The sequence below is a fragment of the Typopeltis vanoorti genome, chromosome 12 (genome assembly GCF_054136105.1).
Source record: "Typopeltis vanoorti isolate ZY-2024b chromosome 12, IOZ_Tvanoo_1.0, whole genome shotgun sequence".
NCBI classification, from domain to species: Eukaryota; Metazoa; Arthropoda; class Arachnida; order Uropygi; family Thelyphonidae; genus Typopeltis; species Typopeltis vanoorti.
This window is the reverse complement of record NC_143560.1, coordinates 76,801,109-76,814,020: the sequence shown is the minus strand read 5'-3', so window position 1 is coordinate 76,814,020 and position 12,912 is coordinate 76,801,109. Positions and strand designations below refer to the sequence as shown.

The 12,912-nt window shown below is 37.7% G+C and overlaps 1 protein-coding gene across 1 annotated transcript in view; it reads right to left on the bottom strand.

Annotated features, from left to right (window-relative positions):
• Positions 1 to 12,912, bottom strand: part of LOC150100904 (uncharacterized) — a 243,714-nt gene that overhangs the window by 127,468 nt on the left and 103,334 nt on the right. Inside the window, exons 3-4 of the mRNA XM_090401933.1 lie at positions 2,637 to 2,850; positions 458 to 1,334 (exon numbers count right to left, since the gene is read on the bottom strand). Coding sequence (XP_090258059.1) covers positions 458 to 1,334; positions 2,637 to 2,850 — 1,091 coding nt within the window. The remainder of the gene's footprint in view (positions 1 to 457; positions 1,335 to 2,636; positions 2,851 to 12,912) is intronic.

The window sequence follows — 12,912 nt, the reverse complement described above, 5'->3', positions numbered from 1 at the left end:
TTACTCAGGTTTGCCGCTTTTCAGAAGGATTGTGGTTAGGTTATTTGGAATAATTGACTATGTAGCATATTATCCATGTTTTTCTGGTTGGTTTTCCTGATTTGCATGACAAAAAATTCTCCTGTGTACTGTATGAGATCGGCTAACTCACCTGTAGTTGAAAATTCTTAAAACGATTTACCGAGGGAAACATGAAATACTGGCAAAATATATAAGTAACCTAAATTGGAATCAAGTTTGCTTATGTACATATCTGGTATTCTTTAACAACACTCCAGTGTCGTTAATTAACAGTCCTCACATGCTGATATTATTATTGCGTCTTATATGACGTCATCAAATATTTCCTGTTATTAGAGTTAAACACGCCATGTATCCCGTTGCAGGATTTTCAAACTCTGTTCACCTAGAAAAACGTTTCTATAAACTTACATTAAAATCATTCACACGAACTCACCTGCTTCTCAAGTGGTTGCTCAGTAGCAATCCAATATCGGCACTTGTCACACTAGCTAGATGCCCTCCTCGTGACTTGCACACAGCATTGGCATCATGCCAAGAAAGCGGAGTCAAATCAACACTGTAACAGTAAAGATCACCTTCTATCCAACCGTAATCACACCCAGACACGGAGTCGTTAGTTGATGTTATCTGATGGCGCACGCAAAAATGGGTATTGGGATTTTCCTGCAGGTGGCGCTTTTCGTATAATCGGAGTAACACAGGAGCGTTGGGTAATTGTGTTGTTTTGCTTGTCCAAGAATCGCACACGATAAAATGGTTCTCTCCTATTTGTATTCGTGCATAAGCCCCTTCACAAGATGTCCTCTTTGGTTGAGTTGAACGCATAATGGTTAACCACAAAGTATGGTCTGAAGGCACGTGAAGAAAATGAAAGCACATATCTTCGGAAACGTTCACAGAAGTTTTGATGCATATATCGCTAATAGTTGTGGCAATCCTGTATTCGGAACAGGGTCGGACCACTTTGTACAGTACAAGGAAACTACCTTTCTGCTTTAGTTTTCCGGACGACCAGAAGGCTAGCGTAACCTCATGACCTAAAGATATCAACGTCCTCAGAGAACTGGGAATACTTCCTCTTGTCTCGCACACGGTCACAGATTCTTGATACTGAAGGGGGGAAATTGTCAGGACTTCTTTTTCACACTCATTCTCCATTGATACACTTTCTACTGATAAGTGTACGTAGTTCCTTCTAGCAACCACTACATTGAACATGCACAAGATGGAAGATACCACTGAATTCCTGGAAGAATCAAAGGCAATAGCACCTTCTGTTATTTTTGTAGCATCGATAGAGATGTTGCATCCTGCGCAAAATAAAAAAGACAATAAATCATTTATTTTCCAAAAAAATGTATTTAATTTTTAAAATTAAATGAAGATTTTGACACCAGGAATCAAATTTTTACTTCTAATTGTTGCATTCATAGAAAAAAATGAACTTCTGGCATTATAGAAGGAAAACTGATAACAATAGAGACCCAAGATTGGCTCCCCCCGCTCACAATCTGCATGAGAAATTAATATATTCTATAAAGTAGACTGACATTTATTATATAGATTTCTGAATTTGTAAGAAAGAACTGAGTTATAATCCTGTCTTTTCATGATAGTGTTGCCTCCCCCTCTCAAAGATTGTAAACATATACTAAAATATAGTGTCCATTAATGGTTTATGTTTGAACTTGTTAGATAATCGGGAACTCCTGCTCTGGAGACCAAACAAAATACTTTTGAAGCTACTAAAAACCCTTCCAGTAATATGGAGTCCCACTGAAAATTGTCAACCACATGAAATCAACAAACATTCATGCCACAATGGGATTCGAAGCCACAGACAACGAAAGTTGAACAATGAAGATACTATCCATCTTCCCGTCTAAGACTCACACATATATATGGAAGGTTTCTCTCCTAAAAGTAACTCGTTTTCCTTCTCCTAAAACTGCTCATCCGATTCGAGAACACTCAGAGTGGACGGATATAATACATATGTTCCACAATACATGGAAGCCTTAAGCTCATTTACAATGAACTTTTATAATGTATAATTGAATGAAATATAAAAGGATAATAAAACAAAAAAAGTATAACTTTAGAGTTCACCAATTGCAATCTATGAGTGTTCTTCAGATTATATGCATTCATTGAACTTTGTGTTTCAGTATGGTATGGTATGTATTATCAAACTTCCGAGCAGTCACGCGCGCTTTCCTACCACTTGGAAATATTCTGTTATTTGAAAACATACGATAAGCCGGAGAGAAAATCGCAGCTATTCTAAAATTGACAGGGATCCACATTTCTCTTTTTAGACAAGTGCAATCTTTATGGATTTCTTGCATGTGTTAGATAATCCTATTGCTTGTAGACGCAATCTTTCAACAACACAAAAAGCAATGTTTGGCTGTAATAGCATCTCACAGTTAGCATAGAGCATTACATGTGTCGTACTTTTATTGATATCTTGAAAGTTAAATCATAAAAAATACGTTAGAGATCACTAGTCGATAACAATTACTTCTTTACTCTGTTTAATAATGCATTTTTTCTGTAGAATGGAAAACGATAATATTAATTTTAAAGAATTTAACTTTTGTTGACCTTACCTGAGTATAGGTGAAGAGCATTATATGAAGCTTCGATTTTACACATTGCGCATGCAGTAATGCTAATTAAGATGTGATGTCCTGATGTCGTAAACTTTTGGTTCACTGAGTCTGCTGTGAGGGTGACTCCTGTCAAGTTTTCTGTCCTTGTGTGAACCACAAGGGATGGAGTCCTGCCTCTTGGGTCTTCTGGTGGTATTGATAAGCTGTGAACCTGCAATATAGCAGAACAGTCAGAATTTGCATAATATTACTATTAGTTTAATGTTATAAGTATTTTAAACATATAGCATTTTCTTTGTCTTTAAGAAAATTTGCACTTGAAAAATCTATATGTCAGAAGTTTTTTTATTTTTGCTTTCATAATTTCTTGATGTAATAATATTTCTTGATGTAATGTATAAATACCTGGTGTTTTATTTTAGGTCAAGCAGGTGTTAGTGGTCATTTAGGGAGTAGAATGGAGAATTTATTGCAAATCCAAATAATCTCGTTCCATTAACCCCGAGGTAATATTAATCAAAAAAGCACACCAGTTGCAGTAGGGAAGCCCTACTGATAATACGATTCGTAACCATACGGTGCGCAATGTTCATATGTTATTTGGTTGGCCGTGTGCTAAGTTTACAAATAAGGACTACACTGATATTCATTTAATTTACGGTTGTTTAACGTCAACAAGCGATTTACTGATAAGAAATATCGACCGTATTGTTTTCTGATCTATCGGTTTTTCCACCGACATCTGCGGGAAACTGGATAATTTGGGACTGTATTTGAACGTGATTTCCACTTCGAGCAATTGAACGTCATATATCAATATTCTTTCGATATTCTCACTCTCCGCACTATTTGCAAAAAAGTCCCGAAGAGGCAGGCTTTGCACGACGAGTAAACTTTTGTCATTGGATGCAACGTTCTCATATCCTGATATATGTAGATGTATACTGTCTTCACTTCAGTAATAAAGTGACGTGTACACGATACGGAGTGAATAACACTTGTAACTAGCATTTATAGGCTGTTCATGCAAGAGTTAAAAGGAATATCTAAAACCGGTAAATATATGGTGTGAACTAGTTAGAAGCAATTAGGTACAGCATATCTATTCAATGGTCGTTTCAGAGATGATCATTGAACAGATCAGGCTGAGTGGTTAGCGTATCCTCCCTCCAGCCAAGAAGCTGAGGGGTTCGAATCCCATCATGGGCATGGATGTTTGTGACCGGTCTACTAATTCTGTATGCAAAGAGCATCTGCGACTCTACCACTTCTTCTAGCAGAAGACTTTACTTCCTAAACCGTACTAGGAGGTCCAGTGACGTCAAATGTGAATAACTAACTATCACGAACACTCTACATTTTCTTTTGGGCAAATCTGCCAGAAAATACTCATTTCGTGGCCTTAGCTCTAAGTAAGTTACACACAAAAAAAAATGAGTGATCTCCGATTCTAATTGGAAATATTCAGCATTTCCACCATGACATCGAGGTCGATTGTCATAGTGCAACTATGTGATGATCTTCGTATCCCCCTCTCCCCCAAAGTAAGCATCGCAGCTTCCTCCAACGGACGAGGCGGGTAGCTACCTAATATTAAAATGAATTGCAAATATAAAGTTAGCTTGAATTTTTTACGAAAGTAGTTTATGCATCAATATTTTACGTGACTCTCGCTCAGGAAAGGTTATAAGTCTACAACACATTACTACCATGAGTGGGTTAAGATTATGTTTATATTTTTATTATATATTTGGTTTGGACTTGGGTCTCTTCTGGTTCTGTATGCGGGATCATAGTATGTAGCACTATTTTCATGCAAAGTTAGGAAGATAAAAATAAGTAAGTAGAGTAGAGTGGTTTCACATTGGGTGATGAAATTCATCTCCCATCTAAAGACAATCGAAAACATCCATGCTCATGTATTCGAATCCCCGTAGCCTATTGACTGGAGAGCGGATACCTTTAACCACTCTATCAGTTAGGCCGGGAAATTAGTATTTATTAGAATAGTTCGTTGTTATTTATACTTTGAATAAAAGTTTTAATACTGTAAACTGTAATTTAAATGAATTTTCTTCATTTGATGTTTCAAATTTTTTTTTTTTTTTTAATTTATATTAGTTACCAAATGTCTTTCGGCGAAATGTTTGAAACTTCGCGTCATGCATAAGCCTGTCAATCTTTGGAAAAATACGACTTCTGCACCTTGATAAAAAAACAAAATTCGCTGTAAATGCTGGAAATATGCATAGGATATTTCCGGTGGTATTGAACGGCTGACTTTCCAAAAAGGATATCGTGTATAAGTAAACTTGCCATGACAACGCAACTAGAGGTGCTACTCATAGGTTTCGTCATAAGGAGTGACAGCAGCTTCTAAGTGAGTTTGGACGTTCCGCACGATATCATGTTATATAGCTCCTCATACGCGGTGTACGAATAAAACAGTGAAAAAGGGGAGGGAATAAGGTGGGCTAGGTATATACTACGCAATCAAAATACTGGTACGAAATCCTGTAATCCATACAATGGAGAAGTTTTTGCTAATGCATTCCTTGCTTTTAATGCAAGCTTTTTACAGTTTCGAAAACCTTAGTCTGTTTGGGAACGCTGTTTAAAACGTGCTGAAAATCGAGAATGACGTGATTCCTTGAGAAGTCTGTCAGTGTGTCCCTTAGCGTGACATTTCAAAGAAAAGGCGGTCTAAATAGAAAGCATCTTTGGGTCGGCACACCATATGGCCGTCGTCTTATCACCGAAAGCTTTTGATCGATGTATAGAAACTCTCATCCTGATGACAGTTTACGAATGGATTATCTCATAAATAGGACGCCACAGATGTCAACAGACCACATTTATTCAACATGTACACTGCTAGTGAATCCAATGAATAGGAATACCGCTTTCATATAGAGTAGAAAATCCTGAATCGTTATGGAAATATCCAAAGCGCAACCTTCATCGCTCTTGGATCCTTTCGGTACTTGCTACAAAGTGCAAGAATCGCTGTCGGAAGTTGCATTTGATGTTTAAGCATGAATTCGCCTTTAAAATCAAGGACACTTTGAATGTCACATCACCGGAACTTTATAACCAAAATGTCTAGAACATAATAGAGCTCATCTTTTCAACAATTTGGATATGATCATGAATACAAACCTCTTCACACTATGCACCAATTTGTATTTCTTTCACCGACTTGATTTAATGTCATTTGAAGAATAAGGTAATGAAGACGCAGTACGCAATCTTCAACTTGAAATCTCATGTTGGTCCAAGTGCGAGGAAACTGGTGATTCGGAATCACCGGCAAAACTCTCTGAAGTAGAAACTGTGTGGCTGATTCTTTCCAAGAGTGAGTAAAAGTGAATTCGCTCTCCTAATCATAGTAAGAGACGCGATAGAAAGTTAGTAGTTATCTCTAAGTATCTTTGAAATCAAGTATGTTGTTGTGTATGAGAGTAGTAATGGCAGTACAGCCTTGGAGGCCAACGATATGCAAACTCAAAATTTCTATTTGTTTAATAGGAGAAAACAGGACATTCCCAGGGATACAAATAGAGCCAAAGATTAATAAAACTCAGTTGATCAACTGAATCCATATAAACATATCTTCCCCGACTACTGCTTTTAAGCTATAATAACAGGTGGTTACAACAGCAAACTTGGTATCGCTGTATAGAAACTTTATATTTGTCAAAAATAAAAACAATCTCATAAAATATGTAGAAGTTTTGTCTTATTAAATTTGCGAAATATCATTATCACACCTTTCAGATCAGATTTATCTAGGTATATATTGCGAACTCACTGAATATCTGAATTGGCTACAATAAGAATGCTTTTAATTTACTGATTTAACCATCTCCTTTAAATCAGTTAAAAGTAAATTAGTACGATAAGTACATTTTAGCACTGGACTGGATGTGATAATTCGCTTCAGGTGAAGTCCCAGTATTTTCTTAAAAGTTCAAATTTAAGAAAATAATAATAATAATTATTATTATTATTTGTCACCTCCAGGGAGTTTAAAGACTCATCGAGGGAGGGCATCCACTCTACTACTCTACCTCTACCGCTCACAAACACCTAACCAAAATAATGGTTAGGTGTTTGCAGTTCTCGTATTTTAGAATCAAAAAAATAAAAAATTGCCTTTGTTATAAACAGTGGAGCTGAACTTGCGACTTATAATTGGCTGCATCTTTATTATAGACACACTTTTTTTTGCGAAAGTGTTTCTAAGACATGTAAAAATACGGTAATTAAAAGTGATGAAAATGAACACGATATTGAGTCGTTAAATAAGCCTTATAACCAAAGAAATACAGGGGCACAATTTGCAGTTTCGATCGATTATATAAAATCGAAGCGAATCCCAAAAATTTACGCAGCGAGCACGAACGCAGCACAGCGATTTCCCTTGACATGTGCTAATCTTTTTCCTTTGCCAGCAATGGTATGTTTGGCCCTCCCATTTGCTGGCACATATGAGAACTACGGAATTACATTCGCGACTGAGGAAGAGATAAATTGTCGGCTAGCTGAAGGAAGGAAAATTTAAAAAAAAAAAGTCATGCAACTCCAACTAAAGGTTGCTACCCTTAGAAACGCTACTGTCGTAAGACATTAAGCCGTCATTCTGTCTCTGCCCACGCAGTTTCTAAAATGTCAGGTGTGATACTTGCGTCTGGTACCCGCCTTCTCATTGCAAATAATATTTTGTATCCTATTAGTGCATATTCCAATGTTTGTTTTCTATTAGTACAACTTAGATTCATTTTTCTCAGTAGTGTTAATTTTTTTCTTCGGAATTCCCAGGACGTGGAAACTTTCTGGTATTTTATTTTATAATATGAAATCATTTCTGCCACACCTTGCTTTTAATGCTATAATGAACTTCCATTGTCTCTATTTAATTGTGCTTTATTTGTTTAATTCATGCCCTTCCAGCTATACTGCACGTTTTAAATCTACTTCTGTTTCACATCATAATCCAGTAAAGGGAACGGTATTTCATCTAGCGAACGCGGTAATTGTTGCCTCTTCGTGTCTGTTGCCTTAGCAACGGAAATGGACTCCATAGTGAAGCGCGTGCTAGCTATTGGTGATTCAGATGCAGACGCGTGCACGCTTTGAAATGTCAACGGCAAACAATAGATTGTAGTAACTTACCATGAAAAGATGGTACATAATGGGATATGAAGAAGGGATTAAAATTAAAAACATGCAGAAACTGCAAATGTAGATTTCTGCATGAGAAGCATCTGACAAGAAGAAGAAGAAGACTAACCTTAAGAAAAGGGATTACATTAAATGTTTACTTTAATAGATTCATATTAAAAATGACTGAGTAAATAAACGACATTGTTAGATCACTAGCTAACAAAGATCTTTATTGTGAATATTTCTTCTGCTAATAAAGAATTCGAAGTTATCTAAAATAGCAAAAACGAACTAGAAAAAGCCTTGCCTCAAACCTTTGGTAAAGCCTATAGTTTATTTACACATAGAAAGACAACTTTGTCAGGCACGTTACCTTCAACTATCCGTTATTCCGCCAGCGGCATGCTTCACTTAGCACAAAAACAGGGTGGGGGGAGGGGAACAGTTCAAATATTGATTCTGCACTCCAACCTTTCGCTTCTTCGGAAGTCTCACAGATTTTCTTGTGTAGTTTGGAGCATCTTCAGACATCGCAAAAGTACTAACGTTTACTCTCGTAGCAGACTAGATAGTCTCAGCACGTTTTGAATGCACTTCTGATTAAAAGGCCCCACTTAAAAGTTTCAGAACTGAAAGATTTTATTACCTATACTAACTTGTAAAACGTGGAAGAGCATTCTTAAAGTGAAGGATCAAAAATACGTGTTACTTTCTGTAAATAAAGTTTTGTTTTTCGTTTTCTTTTCTAAGTAGAAAAGCTAAAAAGCAACTACGTGCTACAGGAGGATAATTCAGCATGCTTTTTTAAGTACGGCAAACCTACGTGTGGAAGGCATTTTTCATTGTCATTGTTTCGCAGTCATTGAATCTACAGTCGTTTTTAGTTTGTAGACTTTTGGCAGTTTATTTTATTGTCATTTGCAATATATAATTTTGTTTTATTTAAAATCGCAACTTTAATAAGAAGTAGGACCTCCTTTCGCTGTTATCACCGCAGCAATCCATCCTACGGAGCATACTTTTCACAGCGTATGATATCGATCAATGGAGATTTTGGGCCATTCTTCCTGTAGGCATGTAATAAAGTCCTGGACTGTTGTGGGGAAGACGTCCCTTGACCTCACCCGACGCTGCAGTTCATCCCACAGATAGATGTTCAGTAGGGTTGAGATCAGCTGCAGGGTCCAGTCAAGTGTGGCGGCGTTCATGTCCACAAATCACGCAGTTATAGCAATAGCCTTATGATACGGTGCATTGTCTTGTTGAAAGATACAGTGGTCAGTTCCGTAGAAACGCCATAAAGTAGGAAGAATTGCATTGTCCAGGAGGTTCAGGTAGTTCTCGGAGTTCAATATTCGTGGCACCACAAACAGAGATCCGAGGCCAACCAGGAAAAACAGGGCACACACTCTCCCTTGATGAGTCTTTGGACTCCCTGGAGGTGTCAAATAATAATAATAATAATAATATACCATCACACCGCCACCTGGTTTGGCCTCGAACCTCTGTTTGTGGTGCCACGAACATTGAAGTCCCAGAGCAACCTAAACATCCTGGACAATGCAATTTTTTGAGGATTAGGCCCTATGGTAAGAGACGTTCACTGAGTATCCACCACACCCACACACGTCCATCTGCTCGGTAGAGGGTGTAGCGTGATTCGTTGCTCCATGACACAGTTTTCCAAGGCTCCACGTTTCACTGCACACACACACACACACACACACACACACACACACACACACACACACACACACACACACACACACACACACACACATTCTTTGCACCATTGAAGATGACACTGCGTATTGGTTCGGGCAATGTGGGACATGCAAATTGCTGTCCTACTAAGGAAACCAATGTTATGAGCCTCAGTTCTGAATGTATTTGTGCAGATTTGTGTTCCAGTCGATGGCAGGAACTCTGCATTCAACGTGTCGGCCAACAAATGGCAGTTTTTACATATTATGCTTGGTAGTACCCTACGGTCACGTTCGGTGGGTCGTCCACTGCGAGTAGCACTTGCAGTTGATGCCCCCTGCGCTTCCATCTCAGTATAGTATCACTGATTCTTTACTTGCAATGACCCAGTTTGTCAACAGTTAGTCGAACAGATACCCCTGCAACATGGCATCCTATCACAACGCCTCTTTCACGCTCCGTCAGTTTCCTCCTCCTTGCATCCATTTCGTTCTAATTCGCGAGCATCATATTCCTCCAATTTCAAATATGTGACTCTTTACACGACATGATGCAGCTTGCCCTATGCTATTCCATCAGTGGTGCCAACAGGCACTTAAGCGTCCACGACCTTTCCAAGTATTCTTGGACTTCGCAGCCGTAACTCGAGGATGAGGTGGTTAGCACCATGCCTCCCCGTGTCCTATGTTTGTAGATCCGTGTGTGTTCACGGGGCCGGTTTACCTGTTCTGGGGGACACAAAACCGAGTTTCCGGGTGAAAAAAAAATCCCCTACCGCCGTATGAGACCGGCTAACTCACCTTTTGTCGAAAGAGACCAAATAAAGGTTCTTCACGTCACTGACGAGAATCGAGCCCAGGTCTTTCCGACAAAGGACTTCGTCTATACCGGTTGTACGGAGGCTCCATAGGCATGTCCGTTAACTTCTTTCTAAGCAGCGTATATCACCCAAGAAAGGTAGGGTGTATATCCAAAATGTCATGTCATGTCACCAAGTTAATGTATTTTCTTAGTAACTTAAGAAAATTTTACCATGTAGATTACACCGAAGTCCCTAGTTTCGGATTCGAGCATACGTTACATTCACCAAGATTTTTTTCTAGGCATAAACTATCAAACAATCACTTGAAATAACCACTGTCCATTAGCCACCACCGAGTCACATATACCAGCTTGATATTAAATTCTTTGTAGGATGGTGTTACATAAAATTCTAAGCCTTTGTAAGCTGTTTTAATCTCCTTATCGCAGTTCCTTCTTGCGGTCGAATTAAGAGAAATACGACATAGTTAAACGATTCGGCCTAAAAACCCGTATTAGTTTATGAGTCGAGGACTTTTCCCAATATTAAAATATTGATCTTTTGGTTAGCTTCGATACGATATTGCGATCCCAATAAGATATCTGGAGTCTTCTTTTGTTTGCTCGACCTAGTTTCCTAGTAAAAGATATTATTAATCCGATCCGCTTTCCCTAATAGGATAGGGCTATTTCACTTATTAATCGGAGGACGTTATTTGTTTGCTCACTGCTATGTAAATGATTAAGGAAAGTTAATTCTACAATAGTTGACTGTTGTATTAGTCGTTATACGTAAAGCTCCACCGATACCTATCAGAACTTTATCAATTGAACTCATTGCACGTAATTCAAGAAATACAAAAAAATTTCTAATTTGCAAATACATCAGAAATTAGAGATAAACTCTTCCAAATATATGGACAATTAAAGGAGGATGCATAATTCAAATCAAATGACGGTACCTAAGCGTAATAAACAGTAAATGTAGTGGAATTGGGTATTTATTTGAATTTCGAATTATCGCAAGCTTTTGTTTTGTTTTCATAAATATCTTTTTCAATGGAACGTTGAAAAAGATATGAAAAGAATCTTTTTTTCTTATTAGAAAAAAATCACAATTTCATGTGTTTGTTTCTAACATCTTCTCGATTACAGCTACTTCTCTAATGATGCTGTAGAAATAATATGAAATCAAATAAATAACAGTAAAGGTATCGGATTTCTTTTTAAAGCAACAGTTCTCTTTCAGACAGTAAACTGGTGCTGCATTTTCGAGTTATGTGGCATGTCTGAGAAATTTCAATCAAGATGAGATACTTACTGTGTTACTGGAGATCTATATATATGGAATCTTTGTAACTTGAAACACTTAGAATGAAAACCGGTTATTTATCTCTACTATTTCATTTTGATTATTTACTGTCTCTAAAATGTTTTTAGAGATACACTTATGAGCCAAAACATTATGACTACGTAAGCCTCTTTCCAGCCTACCAGAGTGCACGATTGGCCAGGTCAAGGCGGTATCCTTGTATGGAAATTGTTCTCGTGCAAATCACTCACTGGGTCCTTTCATCCCCACAAAGCACGTTTTGACTGCTAATTCTTACCTGAGGATTGTTTCGGACTAAGTATTGTCTACATGGTGACCATGTGTCCTGATGGATCTAGATTCTTCCAGCGTGACAACGTCCCGTGTCATAAAACCCACATTGTGCAAGCATGACTCGAAGAGAATATCCAAACATTCCGTGTGCTCTTCTGACCGCCTAAATCTCCTGATTTGAATCCCGTAGAACATTTGAGGGATCATTCGCGCCGGTCAACGCCAGTGCTTTGCAGAGCGCTGACCTCGATGACGTTATTCTGTCTAGTTGACTCACAATATTTTAGGATACCGTCAGTGATCTAGTGGAGTCAGTGCTAAGATGGACTCAAGCAGTTATCTTGGTCAACATACTAAGATATCATCCAGAAGTTCTCAGACGGACTTTTACCTACGTGATATTAGGTAGGTGATCGTAATGTTTTGGCTCATGAGTGCATAAGCATCTTTAATCACGAGGATTTTTATGAGCATCTTATGTCTGTGTTAATAAGATATTATTCTTAATAATAAAACAAATGATATTGTTTATTATTAGAATAAACATTTGTTACTTTAACAAATAAATTATAACACATTATTTCTTTTTGTTATAAGTTCTACCAAGATTGCTCCAAATGTTCTCTATAGCGAAAATAACAGAATAGGTTGTTTATTTTTTAACGGTATATATTAGAACACAGAAAAATAAGTAAATAATTAATTTATTAACTTATTGCTGATATTTCGCTGGTGTTAACATCTTCATCTTCAGAGCACAAAAACACAGTTTGTCGCAATACGCGAGAATATAACAACATTGTGTAAGCAACAATTAATGTAATTAATCAAGCCTACTACGGTCAAACAGGAAGAACTGTGAACATCCGCATCAACGAACACAAAAGATACATCCGGCATTATCACTATGGCAAGTCAGGCCTCGCAGACCATGTTCTGGATACCCTGTACACAGGATCAACTGGAAGAACATAAAAGTACTGCACAGAAGCTCTT